Raw genomic sequence first — 23,676 nt, forward strand, 5'->3', positions numbered from 1 at the left:
CTAAAATGAAAAAATGGATAATTTAGTATGAGAGTGAGGAAATATTTTTTTATTACATTATTAATAATTATATATTATATTTTATTTTTATAAAATATAATATATAATAACTTTAATTATAAATATATTATATTTATAAAACTTGTGTTTAATATAAATTTATATAATTATATATCAATAAATACAATTATTCCCCGATCCTAAGAAATTCATATAAATTCATAAGGAATTTAATCAAATTTGTAAAATTTCATCTAAATCAATTATTAAAATCAATTCATAAACTTTTTAAAATACAAAACAATTAATTAAAATTTTAATTGAATACACCTCTTTAAAAAAATAGAATATATAAATCTAAATCCTATCATATTCACTCTTTCACTTGTTACTATTTTATTACTCCCTCTGTCCCAATACAATAGTTTTGTTTACAATTTTTGTCCGTCCCAAAACAATAGTCTTATTTTAATAAATAATCATATCACCATAAAACTACACTTATTTTTTCAATTTTTATTACACAATTGCCACTATTTTTTACACTAATACACTCATAAAAGGCAAAAAAGTTTTTTATCTATATTTTTTTACCCACTACCAATATAATATTAATATTCTTTAAATCATGTGTCTAACCCAATTAAAACTATAGTTTTGAGACGAAAGAAGTAGTAGAAATAGAGAAAATAGAGAGAATTGAGAATAAAAGATTTGACGTCATCCTTTTTTATAGCAAAAAATAAATATTTTTATTTATATTTAATATTTCATATATGTTTTAAAAATTAATTTACATTCATTATAAATAACTAAAAGTATTTTTTTATTTGCTTGTATTATAAAAAAATTTATTATTTATAAAATAATATTTATATTACATATATTTTTTATTGTCATATTATTTATAAAAAATTTAAAAATATTCTAATTTTTTTTGACAAAATTAACTATAATTCTCCAGGAATTTCAAAATGATTTTTAAAAATTGTACAGTGTCTTTTAAAACTACACGAATAATTTATGATGAAATTGGAAACATTAACGGTGAAACCCACCATATATAAAAACTTAAGAAAGAAAATAGTTACAGTTGGTACGTGTGAAACAAAATCTTACCTAAATATATATGGCCGTCAATCCTTTACTAATATTTTCTTCGTCATCTTGTGTGTTTATTTGACTGATACGAGTTTAAAAAAATATATATAAAAATAAAATTTTTTATATTTTTTTGGTAAAGAAAAGTGATATTTTTTTTTACTATAAATGAAAATAGATTTAAAAAAAAAAAAAAAAATGAATGACGGAAGAAATTATTATTACTATTTCATGTCTGATCGAGCAGTAGTCAGTGCAGCAAATTTGTCATGCGCATACTTTTGCGGCTTTCTAATTCTAATTGTACCACCGCTAGCAGACAGAATTACCTCTACACACTCTCTACCAATTACTTGAACGACAGAATCAACGAACTCGTTCGCGATGGCAATATCGATGACGCCCGAAAACTGTTCGATGCGTACCCCCGGTCCAGGAACACCTCCTCCTGGAACTCCTTGATCAATGGCTACATCAAAACGCGCCGCCTGTCTCATGCCCACAACCTATTCGATCAAATGCCCCACAGAGATGCCGTCTCTTGGACTACTTTGCTTACAGGTTTTCGCGATGCCCATGACCCCTACAACGCTCATCTTTGTTTTCTACAGATGCTCCGCCATAGCAGACCCACCGAGCTCACCTTCGCAGTACTTCTCAGTGCATTTTCCAACACTAAGGAGTTTTGCGTTCTGGTTCCTCAGCTGCACGGCCTCGTCATTCCTCTCGGGCTTGATCTTAATATCTATTTGGGCTCTGCCTTAATGAGGGGATACATCGGATTAGGTGATCGGGGTAGTTTTTGTAGAGTTTCTGATGAGATATTAAATAAAAATGTTGTCACCGGAAATGTAGTATTATTGGGTTACATGGAGTTTGGGATGATAGATGAAGCGAAGAAGGCTTTCGATTTGATGCTCAAGAGAAATGCTTTCTCTTGGAGCACCATGATCAATGGGTATATGAAGAATGGAATGGTTAGTGAAGCAAGGGAGGTTTTCGAGAGGCGGAGGCGGAGGGGCGATGATATGGATGTAGTGTCGTGGACTGCGATGATGAGAGGATGCATCCGGCATGAGAAGTTCTCCGAGGCTCTTAATTTGTTTCCTTTAATGATGAACTCTGGAACACTTATACGGCCAAATCAGTATACCTTTTCGTGTGCTCTAGATGCTTGTGCTGGCTGCTCTTCTCTTGTTGCGGGGAGGCAAGTTCATGCTTGCATCCTCAAAGTAGGGATTCATCTCGATGTGGTTCTGGCGACCTCCCTTGTTGACATGTATGGGAAATGCGGGGATTTAGATGCTGCATTCTGTGTGTTTGGGGGTATGGGGACGAAAAATTTGGTGTCGTGGAATTCCATCATCGGAGGATGTGCGAGACATGGAGTTGCGGGGAGGGCATTGGCAGAGTTTGAGAGAATGGTGCGGAGGGGTGTGGTTCCTGACGAGATTACGTTCATCAACGTTTTGGGAGCCTGCGTGCATGGAGGACTGGTTAAAGAAGGTGAAGAGGTATTCAAGTCGATGAGTGGGAAATATGGAGTGGAACCGCAAATGGAACACTATTCGTGCATGGTGGACCTTTATGGTCGGGCAGGTCAGCTGGAGAAGGCGGTGGAGGTTATAAAAGGGATGCCTTTCGAGCCGGATGAAGTAGTTTGGGTCACCCTGATTTCGGGCTGTTGTAGACTCTACTCTTCTCCCGGCATAAGGAAACTTCTACTGGAACAGCAGCAGCATCACCCAGCAGCAGTGGCAATGCTGCTACTTTCCAAGATACATTCTGAGATTGGAATTGGAGCAGCACTCGTCCAGACATTGAAATTGAAATTGCCTGCTGCTGCTGCCAGAAAACATAAGGCTGGGAGTTGGATTGATTGATCGATCCATCGATTGGTTGAGCCAAACCATACATACACACACACACATATATATATATATATATATGCTGGTGAAACTGAAGGAGATTAAAGACGAGCGACCGGTGAGAATATTTTGTTCGTCCGCCAAATTTATTTTCAGTTTCTTTTTTTGGTCAAGTCATTTAATTTTGAAAAGGTGAAAAATGTGAGCCCGTTTCTATCCTTCACAACAAGAAAACTGTCCAACGAGAGTTGTTCCAATCAACATCAACCATTAATTCCGAAGTACCGCCTATGAACTTTGAAGATGAAAACTCTATCAAAGTCTCAAGAATTGTGGGAACTTGCCGGCTAATCCAGATCATCAACTACGGGAGAATAGCAGAAAAGATGCGAAACTGTTATTACTCGTCCAATAGGCATTGGAGAATGAGATCTTCCCCTGTATTGCAGGCAGCCACAATATCCTCCAAGCAAGTGTGGGATATTCTACAGCAAGAATCTTTAGGTGACAAGAAAATCATCATTATCAAATTGCATCCCCTTTGTGCAAGAATACCTCTCTCGGGTATCCGAAATTGTTAATCAAATGAAATCATATGCTGAAAGTATCAGTACTGAAATGGTTGTATGTAAGGTGTTGAGGAGGTTGATTCCAAAATTTGATCACGTGGTTGCCGATGTTAAGAAAGTAAGGATTTATCTACCTACACTCTTGCTGAATTGATGAGTTCTTTAATGGCCACATGAAGCATGACTTGATCAATCCTGTAAAAAACTGTGAAGAAAAAGCATTTCAAGTAAAAGGGGATACTCAAGACGAGGATGTGGTGGGGGCAGAGGCAAGTCAATTTGAACCACGCCAATTTAGAAAAAAATAATTATACAATGCCCATACTCCAACAAAATAGGGCACTAAAATATTGATTGTTGGGTTAAAAAGAGGGATGAACAAAAACGGGTAAATTTTACCGAAGAAGCCAAGGATCCAAGAAACTTGTTTATGGTTGATTTATCGATTTATTTTTTATGCTGAGAATGAAAATGTTTGGTTTCTAGACGGTGAATGCTCGAACCGCATGTCTGGTGTGAAGTCTCTATTCGAAGAACTTATGAAATGGAAAAAGGATTGGTTTGATTTGGAGACAAAAGAAATGAACATTTAAGGGAAAGGAACAATTTCCATCAACAAAATACAAGGTGATGTTAGACATTTCCAAATGTGCAATTTCTCCCAACCTTAGCCCATAATCTGCTAAGCGTCGAGCAATCGATCTCAAGTGGATACTATATTGTGTTTGACAAGGAATCGTCCATTATTCCAACAGTCCTGATGACACAAAACATAATGTTTCTATTGGATGTATCGAAATCAGTGGACAAGGCATTGGTTGCTAGAAAGAACATACAATCTAATACTTGTCATTTACATTACGGTCACTTGAATGTGAATGGATTGAAGCTTTTAAGCCAAAAGGAAATGGTACTTGGCTTGCCAAAAATCTCTGAAATAGATTTTTGTGAAGGTTGTGTGTATGGGAAACAATCAAGAGCTTCATTTCATGTTGGTAATTCTTTGAGAGCATCAAAAAACCTGAACTCGTGCATGCTGATTTGGGTAGGCCGATGAAAACAGAATCACTTGGCGGAAGTCAATATTTTCTTTTGTTTAGAAATGATCACAGTCGTTTCAGTTGGTTTTATTTCCTTATACTCAAACCTGAAAATTTTGACTATTTGAAACGGTTTGAGACATTGGTAGAGAAGCAATGCAAAAATAATATCAAGAAACTTCGCAGGGACAAAGGTGGAGAATTTGTATCTAATGAATTCAATATTTTTCTAAAAAAATAATGGGATTCGCAAGGAACTTACAAAACCCTATACACTAGAGCAAATGGTGTTACCGAACGAAAAAAAATCAAACTGTGGTGGATGATGCCGGGAAATTAGAGAAGTAAGAGGTACCACAAAAGAACACTCACCACTCACCATTCTAGGAATCCACCAAAAGACTTTAGAGCAAAATATAAGAAGACAATATCTTCCAACAAGCTTAACAGCTTAAGGTAAATTTTTAATTTCCAAGTTCTCCTTCAAACTTACAAAAGATAGTCATAATATAGGCATCAACTTAAACTCCAAATAAATGTAAACTTAAATAAATGTTGATAAATACTATGAATATGAAGAAACCAAGGTTCATAATGAGGAGATGAATTATCAAAATCAGCAAAATAAAAGTTGGTCCGGTGATTCTTTGCAGTCTGTCACGCTTCAGTGAAACGGCCGTAAAGTTCTGTAGGAGTATTAATTTTTAGATCTGTAATTGTTTTTGAAAACTAGACTCGAAGATCTTTGTAACCATATAGATTCGTCCTCGAATCTGGATCATCTTCATCACCAACATATGGTGACAAATCAGCCATATTGAACGTAGCTGAAACACCATAATTTCCAGTCAACTCCACCTTGAATGCATTATCACCAATCTTCTTCAAAATTCGAAAAGGACCATCAGCTCTAGGCTGTAACTTTCCATGCCGAACTCTAGGAAAACGTTCCTACCTCAAATGAATCCAAACCAAATCATCTTGTTTAAAACCAGATTTCTTTCTATGCTTGTTCGCCATCTTTTGATACTTCTCATTATGTTTCACAATTTTTCTACGGACCTTCTCATCCAACTCTTTGATATACTTGGCATGATCTTCCCCATCTCCACTGATATGATGAGTAAGAGGAATGAGAGTTATATCCATCGAAGTGATAGGATTTCTACCATAAACAACTTCAACGGACTCCGCCCTATTTTTTGACTCGAAGACCAATTATAAGCAAACTCCGCTTGAGTCAAAACCGCATCTTATTGACGAGGATTCTTCTTAACCAAACTCCTCAATAAATTTCCCAAGCTTCCATTCACCACCTTAGTTTGCCCATCGGTTTGGGGATGATGAACTTTAAATCCTGATAAGAGGTGATGGTTTTCAGGATTCCATGAAATCTAACAATGTACTTGAAGTAAAAGATCAGCCACATGGGTTGCATCCATAGTCTTGAGACAAGGAGTGAAATGTGCCATCTTTGAGAAGAGATCAACAACTACCATTGCCAAATCTTTGTTCCTTTGGGTGCGAGGCAATCCAACAACAAAGTCCATCTTTGCATCTTCCCATGGACACAATGGCACCGGAAAATGAGTGTAAAGACCTGTATTTTTTCCATGGCTTTTAGCAATGTGACAAGTCACGCATCTTTCAATGTACTTCTTCCGTCTCTTTCCATGCATGGCTAATAATTTTTTTTTTTTTTTTTATGAGTGCAAGAGTCTTCTCTCTCCCAAAATGTCCTGCCAGGCCTCCACTATGTGCTTCATCAATGATTGTTAGTCTTAAAGAACAATCTGGAATACATAACAAATTACCTTTGAAAAGATAACCATTATGAATCGTTAAAAGCTTAAATGGAGCTTTCGAGGATTAATCCTAAATTTTGCCAAAGTATGCATCATCCTTGTAGAGATCTCTCATCACCTCAAACCTAACCACATTCAGTTGCAAAGAAGGCAACAAATAATGTTTTTGACTAAGAGCATCCGCCACCTGATTTAGCACACCTGATTTATGCTTGATCACAAAGTTAAATGCTTGCAAAAACTAATCCATTTCCCATGTCGTGGATTCAACTTTTGCTGAGAATTATGATATTTCAAGGCCCCATGGTCTAAGAAAAGAACAAACTCTTTGTGTAAGAGATAATGTTGCCAATGCTCCAACGTGCGAACAATGGCAAAGAACTCTTTGTTGTATGTTAAATAATTGTGCCGGGAATTATTCATCATCTCACTAAAAAAAAACAATGGGTTTACCTTCTTGGCTAAGAACTCCTCTGATCTCCACATTCGAAGCATCGCAATCTACTTCAAACACCTTTCCAAAATCTGGAAGCTACAAGACCGAAGCCTCCATGAATTTCCTTTTTAAGAAGCTTAAAGCCTTTTTTGCGCTTCCTCTGTCCACTTGAAGCTGCCGCCTTTTAGACATTCAGTTATAGGTGCAATGATTGTGCTGAAATTGTTTATGAACCTGTGATAAAGTGAGGTCAAGCCATGAAAACTTCTAATGTTGAATCATCTTCGGCATCGGCCAACTAAGAATGGCTTCAATCTTTCCTTCATCCATCTTGACACCTTTGGAAGAAATAACATTGCCCAAAAATATTAGACTATCAGTGAAGAAATGACATTTCTTCAAATTGGCATACAACTTTTGCACTTGTAGCACACCAAAAACTTGTTGAAGATGAATCAAATGTTCTTCCGGGCTGGAGCTATATGCAAGAATATTATCAAAATAGACAACCAAAAACTTTCCAATATAGAGTTTAAACACATGATTCATAAGCCGCATAAAAGTAGAAGGTGCATTAGAACGCCCGGATGGCATAACCAACCACTTGTAAAGACTATCTCTTGTCTTGAAGGCCGTCTTCCACTCATCTCCAAGCCTCATCCGAATTTGATGATAGCCACTTCACAATCAATTTTAGAACCAATCTTGAAACAACGAAGTTCATCAAGAAGACCATCAAGGCGAGGAATAGGAAAACGGTATTTGATTGTGATTTTGTTCACCGTTCTACTATCGACACACATACGCGATAAACCATCTTTCTTTGGCACAAGAAGTGCCAGAACAACACAAGGACTCTTACTTTCTTGCAAAGGATCTCTAGCTAATAGCTCCTCAACTTGCCGTTGTAACTCTTAATGCTCTCTAGGATTCATCCTATAAGCCGCTTTATTCGGAATCGACACACCGGGAATGAAATCAATGCAATGTTGAATATTTTGCATTGGAAGAAGGCCTGGTGGGGATCTCTTCAGACACCACATTATGAAATTCCTGCAAAAGAGATTGAACTTGAAATGGTATAGGATTACCCTCTTCATTTTCTTCTTTAACCACCAATGCACACACCCTCATTGATTCATTCATTGAACTCTCAATTTGTAATTTTGAGAGCAAATTATTTCCTTCACCTTTTGATGTTCTTGGACATCCTTCATTCTTAACGGTCCCAATATTTTTTTCTCACCATCTTTCACAAATGTGTAAATGTTTTTGAAACCATCATGTTGTGTTCTCCTATCATACTGCCATGGTCTACCAAGAAGCAAATGGCACACATCCATAGGAATAACATCACCAAACTTCATCTTTGTACTTGTTACCAATAGAAAATTGGACAAGACATCTTTTGTTTACCTTCACGTCATTACCTCTACGAAGTCATGATAACTTGTAAGGTTGAGGATTATCTTCGGTTCTCATTTTTAACTTTTCCATGATAGTAGTAGCCACAACATTTTCACAACTTCCCCTATCAATAATAATATCACATATTTTGCCATTTGACACACTTGGTGTGAAAAATATTATTGCAAGCCAACATCATTCGCAATGTAGGTTGTATTGAGGCTACGATGTATCAGTAAAGCTTATCCGTGATCCTCACAAGTGACATCATCTTTATCATGCTCATCATAGAGTGGTGTTGTTTCATTACTTTCCTCTTTCCTGCTCTTCATCAACAAGAGTAATGATCCTTTGATGTGGACAATGTACAACAAAATGTCCAAAGCCCTTGCATTTGAAAGAACTCTGTTGCCTATTGGTAGCACTTGGTTTCACAAAACCAGTACTCCTCCCCTTACCAACATCAACTTTCTATTTTATATCCTTTGTAGTTGGAGTGTTCTTGGAAGTAGAAGCAGTCCCCCGGTTGGAAGCACCACCATTCGAAGAGAAACGTCCACCGACGTCGTTATATGTCCAATATGGTTGCAATTGGACCACATTCATGATCTCATTCTTCAACCCTCCAAGAAAACGAGCGATAGTTTGTTCTTCCGGCTCCAACACATCGCACCGCAACATGAAAATTTCAAATTCAGCCATGTACTCTTGCAGGGAAAGATCTCCTTGCTTGAAGTTGTTATATTTAAGAAAATTATTTTGCCGATAATTTTCCAGAAAAAATTTCCTCCTTAACTCTTTCTTCATGTTGTCCCATGTTCTAATCTTGCTCTTGCCATTACGTGCACGTTACTTTCTAAGGTGCTCCCACCATAAAGATGCATATTTCTTCAATTTGATGGCCACTAGTTTCACCTTGCATTCTTCTTTAACATCTTTAAACTCAAAGACTTTCTCAACTGAAGTGAGCCAATCAATGAATTTGTTGGGATCGCTGATTCCTTCAAAATCGGGAACATCAACTTTGATACCGAAAGAATCATTACAAACATTGCTCCTTTGAGCTCGCACCCTTCGGGAAGCATTGTCACTTGATTCGTTACTTCCATCACCATGAAAGGGATTGAAATCCACATCATTACTTACAGGATCACCACTGAATCATGACCCTCAACATCATGTTCAGGATGTTTGCCATGCGCAAGGCATTGTAGGAGCTGTTCCACTTGTCTCCTTAAATCTTCTTAGGGTGTGTTTGTTTGGGGGTTTGGATTTTGAGTTGGGATTTGAATAGTAAAAATTTTGAATTTGAATAGTTGTATGATGTGATATAAATAGGTGTTGATGTGATGTTTTGAATGTAAAATTGATTTTTTAGTATAATATAAAAAATGAAAAATAGATGTTTGATTTGATGTTTTAGGGGGGAAAATTGGATGAATAGTAGAAATCTTTACAAATCCCTTGGTGTGTTTGTTTGGGGGTTTGGATTTTGAGTTGGGATTTGAATAGTAAAAATTTTGAATTTGAATAGTTGTATGATGTGATATAAATAGGTGTTGATGTGATGTTTTGAATGTAAAATTAATTTTTAGTATAATATAAAAAATGAAAAATAGGTGTTTGATTTGATATTTTTGGGGAGAAAAAATGGGATGAATAGTGGAAATCTAATCCAATCCCCCATTAAGGTCTCTTTGACGAGCGACATGATCATCAACTTTTGGCCCGTTTCTTCTACGACCAGCCATTGCTAACCAAAGCTTTCATACCAACTTGATGCCGGGAAATTAGAGAAGTAGGACCACAAGAGAATACTCACCGCTCACCACTCTAGAAATCCACCAAAAGAGTTTAGAGCAAAATATAAGAAGACAATATCTTCCAACAAACTTAATAGCTTAATGTATTTCCAAGTTCTCCTTCAAACTTACAAAAGATAGTCATAATACAAGCATCAACTTAAACTCCAAATAAATGTAATCTTAAATAAAGATAGATAAATAAATGAATATGAAGAAACCAGGGTTCATAATGATAAGATGAATCATCAAAATTAGCAAACTAAAAGTTGGTCGGTGACTCTTTGCAGTCTGCCACGCTTCAGTGAAATGGCCGTAAGGTTCTGTAGGAATATTATTTTATAGATCTGTAATTATTTTTGAAAAAACTAGACTCGAAGAGCTTTGTAACCATATAGGATATGCACCGCCTTCCTAATCAAAGTAGTTTAATTATTGAAGTTGATTGACTGTTGGTGATCTCTTGCTGCGTTAATGCTGCCAATTTTTCAGTTTTTTCTCCCGCTCTTGCGTCAGTGGAGATGGAAATGAGTTTATTAGAGGCAAAATTGTTGGATAATCGGTTATTTATTTAATCAATGAAATTAAATTTTGAATTAAATTCATATTTGGAAAAATGATAAATATGTGAGTAACGAGCCGAAAAACCAAATTAATTGGATTAAATATGTGCTTGGGTTAAGTATAGTCATTGGACTATATGAGTGTTTAAAGGATATTTAACAAATTAATTAATTATTTATCCCATACTGAAACTTGTAACACAAATAAGTTGTGTTAAATACAATTTCTTAACTAGGACATATAGTGTGACTAAGGCATGACATGTCGGTGAGCCGCACGCGCTGCCCGTCCGAACTGGACACGAAAACCATGAAATGAACTCGAGTCAAATATTATTTTGTCATGTACAAAACGATAAATATTTTTATCCCGAAAAAGTCCGCACATGCATACATGATTATTTGAAATTCAAAAATTTAGAAATTATATTTATAACTGGAATTAAATTTAAAGTTTATGTCGAGACGTACCCATATTTGTTCATCAACAGTTACCGGAGGTTTTGGCTCTAGCAATAAATGTCCCGCACGGTGGAGGTGCCTATAAAAGGCTCTCTCCACACCCTCTCAAAATATATCAAGCTCTCATCTCCCTCTCTAATTTTCTCCTCTCCAACAAGGTTTCCGGCGAGTTCTTCGGTTACACTTTCCGGCAACTCTCTTGTCATTCTAGCCTTCCGACATAGCTCAAGTCCCCTTATTTTAGTTAATCGGAACTCTAAAATATTGAGGTTCCACGTAATCCGGAGATGATAAGTCATTTTATATTTGAAAATATAACGCCATGAACCGGAGGCACTATCGGGGCGTACTCATTTTGCGGAAAAAGGTTCTATCTCGACTCGACGTGATTATCGAATTTATTTGATTAATTCTTATTAATATCAAATTTATTTTGATAAATTAATTTTATTATCGAATTTTATCTTTTGATAATTATATTGTTTGATATTCTTGCGATATAATAATTTTCCAACAAAAAGGACTTCAGATTCTTTTTGGGGCGGAAACAGTTGCAATGGCTGTATTTTTGTTTAATATATCTCCTTTGAAGGTTAATTTGAATCGAACACCATATGAAGTGTGGAATGGTTGAAAGCCTCGGGTGAGCCATTTAAAAGTCTTCGGTTGTATAGCATATGCTTTAGTTAATATATCTAAGATCGAAACTTGATAAAAAATCTGAAAAATGCATTTTCATCGTTTATTGTCATCAAGCTAAAGAATATCGCTTGTATAAACCCAAAAATCTGATAATTAGCAGGGATGTTATATTCAACGAAGATGATGCGATAAAATGGAATGCTGACAAAGAAGGTGTCTTGAAGCCGATTCCTGTAATTCTTTTATGAAAGTTCAGTCCCAAAAAATAGCCCTGCAGATCAATGGTTCTGCTTCTACAAATTCAGCAGCAATATCACCTCATAGAAAAAATAGCAACAGCTCAAACTCATCATATTTAGAAGAAAGGAGTCCATCTTTGAGCAGCAACGATAGCGAAAATTTCAAAATGAATATTTAGATGTTTAACAGAGATTTAAGAAGCATATGATTTTTCTTTATGTGCAGCCAATCCAACCTGTTTTGAGGTAGCAATAAAATATTGAGAGTGGAAACAAGCAATGGCATAGGAGTTGAAGGCAATTGAAAAAAATTCAACTTAGAAATTGGTTGATGCACCAAAAGACAGAAGCAAAGTTGGATTGAAATGGGTATTCCGTAGAAAATATAATGCAGATGGAAGCATTAGGAAACATAAACCTCGACTTGATGCAGAAGGATAATCACAACAATTTTTCTCTAGTTGCTCGTTTTGAAACTGTGAGAATTATCTTTGCATAAGCTGTTCAATCAAATCTCTTTGTGTATTAGTTTGATGTCAAGTCTGCATTCCTAAACGGAATTTTAGAAGAGGAGGTGTACGTTTCTCAACCCCTGTGATTCAATGTTGCTGGTAACGAAAATAAAGTTTATAAGCTAGGAAAGAAACTTTTGTTGGAAAATCGATTTTTTGTGGCTGCAATCAAAACACAGTGAAAAAACAGGGCTGGATGATTTCTATTGTTCACTCGATCTCTGTGCTGAAAATCACCACCTTGATTTACGTAATATCCTCTCAATTATTGACTCATCTACCTACCTCGAATATGTGAAATATAAATCAAGAAAAATCTATCATCTAATTTATTTCGTAAACAAGGAATAAGTAAATTACGTCCAAGATTAGTGCACTAAATTAAGTTATACCAAAACAAGTTTATCTCCTAACACCCCATCTTAAACTTGTAATCTTCATCCTTTCACCAATCCGATATGGCTACTCAATCTCCAAAAATCTTCTTTCTTCAATGCTTTCGTGAATATATCAACCACTTGATCTTTGGACTTCACGTAATTCAGCAACACTTCTTTTTGTTTTACACATTCTCGGACATAGTGATATTTTGTATCAATATGCTTGCTCCTTTCATGGAAGGTCGGATTTTTCCCAAGCGCGATTGCTGATTTATTGTTGATGCAGACTTCTGTTGCTTCAGCTTGCTCAATGTTCAGAATTTTCATTAATCTTCTCAACCAAACAACATGGCAAACACATGATGCAGCAACCACATATTCAGCTTCGCAAGATGAAAGTGTGACAATCGGTTGTTTCTTTGAACTCCAAGAAAATGAAGTGTCACCAGCAAAGAACACAAAACCTCTCGTGCTTTTCCGATCATCAATATCACCACTCCAATCACTATCACTATACCCACTCATCCGGAATTCAGCACTGCAGAATAGAACAACCAAAAGCTGGAACTTCGTTTAATGTATCGAAGTATTCTTTTGGCAACCTTTATGTGATTAATGGTCGGAGCTTCTATGTATCTACCTATCAGTCCAACTGCGTATAAAATATCAGGTCTTGTACAAGTCAAAAATCGCACTTTTCCAACTAGTCTTCTAATTAAGTTACATCAACTCTTTCACCGTCGTTACATTTCAACAACTTTGTGGCAGGACCGTCTTGGACTTTTTTGGGCCCCTAAGCAAAAATAAATTACAGGCTATTTAAACACATGATTACAATGTATTTTCAAAATAATATCACTGATTGGTGTCGATTGTACAAGATATTGAACGTGACGGTTTGGACAGTGTTGATTTAAGAAAAGACGATGAAAAATGGATTGTCCGGAGGTTCAAAAGGCGAGAAGGATTAAGGGAGGGTGAAAAAGAGAGAAGAAAGAAGGTGCCAGGGTTTGGTCTGAGCTGGTGGACGCAGTGCAACAGGGTGTGAGGCAGAGAAGTGTAGACTGGTGATTAAATTTAGAAACATAGGGTGAGGTATGGTCAGGAAGAAGAGACATGAAAAGGTATATGATTAGAGTTTAAAATTATTTTTAAAATTAAATAAGATAATTAAGAAGAAGAAAAAATATAAACTAAAATTTCAAATTTAATTTTAAAATTTGATAAGAATAATGGATAACATTTTAAAATATGGGCCATCTATTAATTAGGAGTCTGAGCAATTGCTCACCCTGCTCCTACAATGAGCCGCGCCTGCTTTGTACACTCCACCGGAATAGCTACTGGACGGGATCGGATCATCGGTCCAAGTTCTATCATGTCTAATCAGTCTAACAAATAAAAACATGACACGTGTATGTATGTATGTAAGTATGTATTATTATTATTATTATTTTAAATCACAAATTACAATCTAAATTGTAATCTCTCAGTAATTAAATAGTTGCCCTAGCCTGTGACAGTCGACGCCGCCACCACGATCGACGCTGCCGCCGCCACCGCCACCACCGATCGACGCCGCCGCCGCCACCGCCACCACCGATTGACGCCGCCGCCGCCGACACCAAAATCAGCAGGTTTATTTTATTCAATTTCTGTCAACCAAATCTTCGCCAGAATTTCTGTCCGCTCTAGCCGAATTCATCCCCCGACCCCGAAGAAATCTCCACCGTTGTCGCCGCCGAAATCAGTGTGTGTTTTGTATTTTTTACTTCGAAATTTTTAATTATTGAAATTTACAGTTCCTTTCATTTCATTTCATTTCTTATTTTAATGTTTAATATATTTTTTTTATATGTTCTTTTACTGTTTTTTTACTTCATTTTTTATTTTATTGTTTTGTATTTTGTATAATGATCTTTTATTGTTGTATTTATGAGTAATGTATCTACACAATACGTTTACAGGTGATGATGGAGATTGATGAGTTAGGAAAGAATAAGTCTTCGTCTTCACGTCGATTAGACTTTACAAATATGGAAAATGATCGTCAACATATTTCTCCCGAAGAAACACCTCAAATTGGAAAGGAGTTTGACAATGAAGAAGAAGCGTACCAATTTTATTTGGCTTATGCTAAAAAAGCGGGTTTTGGTATGAAAAGACACAAAATGCATAAAGATCGAACAGGAAAGATAAAATGCAGAATGTTTTCACGTAGCGCTGAAGGCACAAGGGGAGAAGATAAAAGAAATATTAATGTGAGAGCACCACGAGCAATAACAAGATTTGGGTGCAAGGCAAAGATGAGAATTCGATTGAAAGAGAATGAAAAATACGAAGTATTTGAGTTTATATCTGAAAACACTCATCAACTCGTTAGTCCTCAGAAAACTCATTTTTTCCCGTCACATAGGAGAATAGATGAAGTTCATGCTTCCCAGATAGATATGGCTGAATATGTGGGACTTGCTCCAAAAGTCTCACATGATTTAATGATTAAGGAAGCCGGTGGCCGGGAAAGCTTAGGGTTTATTAGGCAAGACATTAAAAATTACTTGCGATCTAAGAGGACTAAGTACATGGAGGTTGGAGACACTGGAGGGGTATTGGAATATTTACAAGGGATGCAAAACAGAGACTTAAATTCTTCGTATTCTATTCAAGTGGATGAAGATGATATGATTACAAACATATTTTGGGTCGATGGTAGAATGAGAGCAGACTATTTTGATTTTGGGGACGTAGTTTCTTTCGACACTACATATAGAAAATATAGGGAAAATCGTCCCTTGGCCTTGTTTGTTGGTGTTAATCACCACATGCAAACAATAGTTTTTGGTGCAGCACTTTTATACGATGAGACTATTCCCTCGTTTGAGTGGTTGTTTGACACTTTTGTCAACACCATGTATGGAAGAAAGCCAACTACAATTTTGACAGATCAATATCCAGCTATGGCAAATGCGTTGGCTTCGAGGTGGCCTGAGACTCATCACAGGTTTTGTTTTAGGCATAAATAGTTCAATACATTATATTTGTAATTTTTTATAGTATATATATATATTTTCGTAGAATAACTTACTCCTAAATTGTTAATTTTGTAGGTTATGTATTTGGCATATTTATCAAAATGCCGCGATACATTTGGGTGGTATTTTTGCTGAGCATAAAAACTTTGCGCATGATTTTGGGAGATGTGTTCATGATTTTGACGAAGAAGATGAGTTTTTGCATGAATGGAATGAAATGTTGGTAAAATACAATTTGGTAGATAATGATTGGTTGAGAAGGCTATTCAATTTGAAAGAAAAATGGGCGTTGGTGTATGGTCGTCAATTCTTTTGTGCTGATATTACGACGACACAGCGTAGTGAGAGTATTAACAGTGTGATTAAAAGGTATTCTAGTTCAAAGAACAACTTGCGGGTGTTTTTTGAAAAGTTTGAAAATTTGGTTGAATCTCGTCGATATGAACAGTTGCAGGCCGATTTCAAAGCAAGTACTAGTGCGCCTGTGCTTCCATTGCCAATTCAGCTCCTGAAACATGCCGCGAGTGTGTATACCCCAGAAGTTTTTAAAATATTTCAGAAGGAATTGGGAAAAGTGTATGATTGCGTTGGATCTATTACTAGATCGCATGAAACCATTACGGAATATCAGGTTAGCTATCTTGAGAGATCAAGGTACCATATTGTGAAATATGATTCATCAGATAAGACAGTTGCTTGTAGTTGCAAGAAATTTGATTTTTCTGGAATATTATGTTCTCATGGACTGAAAATTCTCACAAAAAATGATGTATTGAAAATTCCGGATCAATATATACTAAAGAGGTGGACAAAAGATGCAAGGCTAGGTGATTTGCATAGTAGAATGTATGTCGGGGACCACAGTATGGATGATCCGAAAAATGAGTTAAGCTTGCGCTGTAAGGATTTGAGTGTTTTATGCAACAAACTGGTAACGAGAGCTTCAGAAAATAAAGAATCTTATGAGTTTGCCAGAGATGCATTGTTGAAGATAACTGAAAGAGTGAATGAACAATTACAGAGTCGAAAAGAGAATTCTGATGGAATATCTTTAAAGGACTTTGACATTGTTGGTATGAACAATAAAGACAACATTCACATAAAAGGTATAAAGAATAGGAAGAAGGTGCGTTCAGGTAAAAGACCAAAAAATGGATTGGAAAGAAACTCAAAAAAAAAAGAAGCAAGCTGAAGTTCGAGGAAATGAGTGTTTAGTTGAGACCCAGGTGCGCACTTATCACTGCATTGTAAATAATTTTATTTATTCAAAGAATTTATGATAACTTTATTTATTATGCAGACATTCACTAATGAAGCCTGCCTAGTATCCGATAGAGCAGATTATTTTTTAAAAATAAAATTTCTAATTTAATTATAATACTTATGATTTAATTTTTGTTTATATTCAATAATTCCTTGAATTGTTTTTTATTGTCCTGTATTATAGATTGCAATAGTCAACCAAATGTCAAATATACAATCTCATTATTGCAATGAGTCCGTTTATTCTATAAAGTTCACAGAATTACTTGAGGTATTTATTTTATGATGATATGAGTTTACATTAAAATAATTATTTTACTAGTTTTTACTTTTACTTTTTTTATTATACATAAATTTAGGTTCAGTCATCGCGTATTGGCGGTGAATGCAGTGGAAATCCTCGTGTCTAGCCACTAAAATTTTCTGAAAAGGGTATTTATAATAAAAAATGGCAATGTACTAATCTAGTCTGAACAACAAAACTGATGTTCAATAAAAAATTTATGCTTCTTAAAATCTTTTCAGGTTTTAGGACTGATTGAGCTTGAGCCAGAGATGATTGATCTTGATTCTCCAGAATGTTTTCATCGGATCAGAAGCTGTTGAACAACATTCGATCGTGACCACTGGAGTCTTCCTGGACTAGCTTATTTAATATGTTAATCTGCTTTTTTATTAATTTAATGTATTAGCTTGCAAACCTTTATTGTTCACTCATGTATTGCAGGACCTCACACTTATTTTGGATGAACCTTTGCACTGAGATTTTTTTTTTTTTTTTTTGTTTTTTTTTTGTTTTTTGGATATATTCGGCGTAGATGTGTATATTTTTGCTTTGATATTGTTTTGGATGAAATCAAATCTAATATACTGCTGACAAATTTTGTGTCCTGGTGGAGACTTTGGCATAGTAATAAAATTGTGTCCAAAATATTGAAGTTAAAATAACAAATTGAAATAAGCAAGAATCAACATCAATATACCATCTAATAACTTGTTAGTAGTCTCACAAACTGCACAATGATATTTATATATTAGTGTTAAAGTAAAATAGAACTAGCAAAATTACTTTAGAGAATAAAAAAAATTTAGATCATTCATAATGACTTTATATTTTCAGCTGAAAGCTTCTAATAAGAAAACAACATCAATAATTATTTGAATAAAACAAACATGTAATTCAATTAAGTAATGACTTAAAATGCACATAAAACCATTTGAATGAAATGAACTTAAGAATCTTCAAAAACCTTATAAAGGTAGCGGTGACACCATCTGATCAATATGATTCACAAACACCAAAGCAAATAAAACTCAGCTCAAATCAAACATCCCAAAATTCGTATGCTAACACATTCTATAACTAGAGAGCATTGAAAACCAAATTGGATTGAATTTTTATGAGAAAAAATTATCGCAGTCATGCCTAAATACACATAAACTACATACCATTAAAACCACATCCACCAACAACAAAAACAACCACCCATAATATGAACAATTTTCTTTGTGGCTTCACTTTCTTATCGTTCACTTCCATCTCCATTTTCTCTTTCAATTAGTTCACTTCCTTCTTCGGCGACATCGATAGGAAGGGCCGGACTCTCGGTCGGGTCAAACTTTGGGGAAAATTATTGATTGCGATGAATTTTACAGAGAGGAGAAATATTGCTAAAGCGCGTTGGCAGCAACGGTGGTTGTAGCGTCGGCAACGAGCAACTAGAGAGAGGGCAAATTTTGGGAGAACTACGATGTGCACTCACCCTACCGGATGGAATGAATCAGATCTGAATTTGAGTGTAAATTATGATTTAAAAGAGATAATTAAAAATTCCGAAGTAAAAAATACAAAACACACACTGGTTTCGGCGGCGACAACGGTGGAGATTTCTTCGGGGTCGGGGGATGAATTCGGCTAAAACGGACAGAAATTCTGGCGAAGATTTTGTTGATAGAAATTGAATAAACTAAACCTGCTGATTTTGGTGTCGGCGGCGGGCGGCGTCGATCGGTGGTGGCAGTGGCGGCGGCGGCGTCGATCGTGGTGGCGGCATCGACTGTCACAGGCTAGGGTAACTATTTAATTACTGGAAGATTACAATTTAGATTGTAATTTGTGATTTAAATAATAATAATAATACATACTTACATACATACACGTGTCATGTTTTTATTTGTTAGACTGATTAGACAGGATAGAACTTGTACCGATGATCCGATGCCCTACTGGACTACTTCTCTCCATCTTAAATTCCTTTAAAATTGTCTCTATTGGAAGTCATTCTAATTTAGTTTCTTAATATTTATATAAATTTATTAGGATAAAGAAAAAAAAAAAAAGGTGGTGAGCAGTTCGATTCAGTTTTTCTTTTTTTTCTTTGATTTTGTTATCCATCGAATAAGAACATCATGAATTAATTTCCCCTTATGCTAGTGTTTTTCTTGCTATTTAATTTTGCATCGATCATTTTGGAGTGTTCCTAGATAAATCTTTGTAAGATTTCCAACACTTGGTAGCAAGGTTGATGCCCAAGTATCTCAGATTTGAAGCCATGTCAATTGCAACACAGCAAGGAAGACAGGGCAGTGGGTATACCGTTTCAATGTCCCATGTTAACCCCAACAAACTATACTACATGGGCAATCAAAATGGAAGCGATTATGGAAGCTCAAGGGATCTGGGAGTCCATCGAACCGCTGGCCGGAGTGGCTATAGATGATAAGAAGAATAGAGCCGCACGAGCATTTATCTTCCAGGCCCTGCCAGAAGACATTCTATTGTAAGTGTCTCAGAAAAAGACCGCAAATGAGATTTGGGAGGCCGTAAGGATGAGGTATCTTGGAGCCGATCGAGTGCAAAAGGCTAGATTAGACACATTGAGACTTGATTTTGAAAGGTTAAGAATGAATAATGGAGAAAGAAATGATCGATGACTTCGCTGAAAATTGAGCGGTATGGTATCGAAATTTAATAATCTTGGTGCTACACTTGAAGATAGTATGCTTGTTCGAAAACTTCTTGATTTGGTTCCAGACACGTACTTTCATTTGGTAGCTTCAATTGAACAATGTTCTTACATAGATACCATGTCATTCGAAGAAGCCATTGGCCGACTCAAGGCATATGAAGATCGATTGAAACTTCGTAGTGGAATACTAGTGGTGAGGGAAGCTTATTACTCACCAAGAAGGATAATCCAGCAAGTCAAAAAACCTGGGGAAGGAATTCATCTTTGGGTGAAAGAGGATGTGGATCATACCATCATGAAAGAGGTGGCTAGAATGGTGGTCGTGGAAGAGGGGCTAGACGAGGCAGAGGTGGGTGTCGAAATTACACACCACCTTCACCTCGAGAGTATGGGAATAGTCAACACCGGAACAGAGACAAGCCATATATAAAATGTTTCAATTGCAAAAAATATGGGCATTATGCTTCGGAATGCAGAGTCCCAAAAGAGAAGAAAGATGAGGTGAATCTGACCGAAGCGCAAGAAGAAGAACCTACACTACTTCTAAGTGTTTTTGGGGAAAATTCAATAACGATGGCGTTGCTCAATGAGAATAAAGTGTTTCCGGATCAAAATTAAGGAAGTAGAGATGATTTTTGGTACTTAGACAATGGTGCAAACAGTCACATGATGGGAAAATTGGAATTCTTTGCGGAACTTAATAGGGAGATAACGGGGCAAGTTCGATTTGGTGACGGATCCACGGTGAAAATTGAAGGTAAAGGTTCTATTCTATTGAAGTGTAAAAATGGTGATCAACAATTAATTTCAGATGTCTACTATATTCTTGCCTTACGGAATAACATCCTTAGCTTAGGACAATTGACAGAAGCGGGATATAAGCTAGAAATGGTGATGAATATTTAAAGGTATATGATGTATTTGGAAAATTGATTATGAAGGTACAACGATCGGAAAATCGGTTGTACAAGATTCAGCTTCACACTGCACAACCAGTGTGTCTTGCTATTAGATGAGGAAGCATGGTTGTGGCATGCAAGGCTTGGTCATATTAATTTTCGAATCATGGAGTCGATGGTTGAGAAAAATATGGTGCATGGTGCGCAAAGAGTGAAACACCCTGATCAAGTATGTGAAGGGTGCATGGTATCAAAACAGCCCCGCCACCCTTTTCCCAAGGAAGCCAACTATCGTGCATCAAAGCCATTGGAGTTAGTCCACGCGGATTTGTGTGGACCAATATCACCTCAAACATGGGGTGGAAATCGCTACTTTCTTCTGATTGTGGATGACTTCAGTAGATTCATGTGGGTTTATGTTATCAAAAGTAAAGACGAGGCGCTCCAAGCATTCAAGAAGTTCAAGACCCAAGTTGAATCTGAAAGCACAAACAAGGAGAAAATGTTAAGGACTGATCGAGGGGGTGAATTCACGTCGCAGAGGTTCAATGAATTTTGTAACATTGAAGGCGTGAAAAGACAACTCACTGCGCCATACAGTCCACAGCAGAACGGCGTGGTGGAGCATCACAACCGAACTATTCTTGAAATGACGCGTTCACTCTTGAAGGCAATGAATGTACCTGAAAGATTTTTGGGAGAAGCAGCACGTCATGCTGTGTATATTCTAAATCAAGGCCAACAAAAGGGTTGAAAGGCATGATCCCTTACGAGGCTTGGAAGGGAAAGAAACCGTCACTTGAACATATCAAGGTTTTCGGGTGCGTTGCTCATGTGAAAAAACCAGTTAATCATCTAACAAAATTAGATGATCAAAGCTCAAAAATTATTTATTTAGGGGTAGAACCTGGGAGCAAAGCACATTGCCTCTATGATCTTTTTCAGAACAAGGTATGTGTAGCACGTGATGTTCTTTCCAATGAGAAGATGACGTGGAATTGGACTGCTGTGCAAAATGATCGACCAACAGCCTGTTCAGGCTGGTTTAATGATGAAGTCCATGATTCAGATGAAAGTGCCAATCGAGACCAGTCTCCAAGTGATGAAGAAACAAGAAGTCCAGCTCATTTGTTTGAAATAGTTCCGAATGGAAACATCAGTGATTCCTCGACTAATATGACACATAGTGAGCATATAATCGAAACATTTGAGGGTAGTCCAGAAGTGAGTCCAACAGCTTACGATCACACACCCATTTGTGGATTTCATTCGCTATCAGATATCTATGCAGATTTAGAAGCATTTTGTGTTAAGCAAGAAGAATTGTTGTTGGCTGGGGAGGAACCAACAACATTTCAAGAGGGAGTGATCAAAATTGGCAGGAGACGATGAAGAAAGAGCTTGAGTCAATCAACAAAAATCAAACCTGGAAGTTGACAGTGCTTCCCCCTGGATATAAACCAATCGGGGTGAAATGGCTTTACAAATTAAAGGAATATGCCGAAGGAAACATGGTGAGACACAAGGCAAGATTAGTGGCGAAAGTGTATGTGCAAAAGAAAGGAGTAGTGTTACGTACGAAATTTAGAATTAGGTTAAAAGCCCAAGGTAAAAAGGAGAATGGGCCTGGCGATAGAGTTGGTTGAACTGGTTGAAGGACACCATGTGTAAATCAAGGAAAATACGGGACGGAAAGACTTCAGGTCGGAAGGTCTTCAGGTCGGGAGGTCCTCAAGACGGAAAGTCATCAGGACGGAAGGACCTCAGGTCGGTAGGTCCTTAAGACGGAAAGACCTCAAGTCGGAAGGTCTTCAGGTCGGGAGGTCCTCAAGACGGAAAGTCATCAGGACGGAAGGACCTCAGGTCGGTAGGTCCTCAAGACGGAAAGACCTCAAGTCGGAAGGTCTTCAGGTCGGGAGGTCCTCAAGACGGAAAGTCATCAGGACGGAAGGACCTCAGGTCGGTAGGTCCTCAAGACGGAAAGACCTCAAGTCGGAAAGTTTTCAGGTCGGGAGGTCTTCAAGACGGAAGGACCTCAAGTCGGAAGGTTTTTAGGTCGGGAGGTCCTCAAGACGGAAAGTCATCAGGACGGAAGGACCTCTGGTCGGTAGGTCCTCAAGACGGGTGGCCTTCAGGACGGGAAGTCCGCAAGTCGGGAGGTTCTCAGGTCGGGAAGTTCTCAGGTCGGAATTCTGCGGCAGAACCAACAAATCGGGTGGTTTGTTAGTCGGGATGTCTGTAGCTAATTCAAACAAGTCAGATGGTTTGCAAGTCGGGAGGATCGGCAGTCGGACCCATACTATTGTAGATTGGCAGTCGGGCTAAAAGGGCGGAAGGTCTGTAGTCGGCTCAGAAGAGTGAAATATGGGGATAGTTTTGGTCTGCTGAGGACACGTGTCAGCATGAAAAGGGTTGGAAGACGGTTGGGAAGGAGACGTTGTAACCATTCGGGTGACGGTTTTCAGTACGGTTTCCCAGAGAATATTTAAAGGTTTGAATCATCATTTGGCAAGGGATCTTCAATCAACTTCAACAAAGCAAAGTCAGATTTGGGGATCACCACTTTAAATTTCAGTCTTTTATTTTCCAATTTATTTTCTGTACCATACAGTGTTTAGAGATTCCTAATCTCAGGCACTAATTAATCAAGTTTAAGGATATTTTCTATATCTTTGAATTTTACTTTA

The 23,676-nt window shown here is 37.0% G+C and overlaps 2 protein-coding genes across 2 annotated transcripts; both read left to right on the plus strand.

Annotated features, from left to right (window-relative positions):
* Positions 1-1,362: 1,362 nt before the first annotated feature.
* LOC127247159 (pentatricopeptide repeat-containing protein At2g21090-like) lies at positions 1,363-3,862 on the plus strand. The gene has a single exon (XM_051268895.1). The coding sequence runs from the start codon at positions 1,371-1,373 to the stop codon at positions 2,982-2,984; it is 1,614 nt and encodes a 537-aa protein (XP_051124852.1). The 5' UTR covers positions 1,363-1,370; the 3' UTR covers positions 2,985-3,862.
* A 10,937-nt stretch (positions 3,863-14,799) lies between these two features.
* On the plus strand, positions 14,800-17,727 carry LOC127248164 (protein FAR1-RELATED SEQUENCE 5-like). The gene is made up of 3 exons (XM_051270395.1): positions 14,800-15,827; positions 15,934-16,984; positions 17,647-17,727. Exons 1-3 carry the CDS (start codon positions 14,800-14,802, stop codon positions 17,725-17,727), a joined length of 2,160 nt encoding a protein of 719 aa, XP_051126352.1.
* Positions 17,728-23,676: the final 5,949 nt, after the last annotated feature.

The sequence above is a fragment of the Andrographis paniculata genome, unplaced genomic scaffold (genome assembly GCF_009805555.1).
Source record: "Andrographis paniculata isolate CXL003 unplaced genomic scaffold, ASM980555v1 Contig32END, whole genome shotgun sequence".
NCBI classification, from domain to species: domain Eukaryota; kingdom Viridiplantae; phylum Streptophyta; class Magnoliopsida; order Lamiales; family Acanthaceae; genus Andrographis; species Andrographis paniculata.

Coding starts and splice junctions, on each gene's coding strand:
- LOC127247159 (XM_051268895.1), top strand. CDS start 1,371: ATGCGCATACTTTTGCGGCTTTCTAATTCTAATTGTACCACCGCTAGC.
- LOC127248164 (XM_051270395.1), top strand. CDS start 14,800: ATGGAGATTGATGAGTTAGGAAAGAATAAGTCTTCGTCTTCACGTCGA. Junction 15,828..15,933: donor TGGCCTGAGACTCATCACAG/GTTTTGTTTTAG, acceptor TTAATTTTGTAG/GTTATGTATTTGGCATATTT. Junction 16,985..17,646: donor GTATAAAGAATAGGAAGAAG/GTGCGTTCAGGT, acceptor AAATCTTTTCAG/GTTTTAGGACTGATTGAGCT.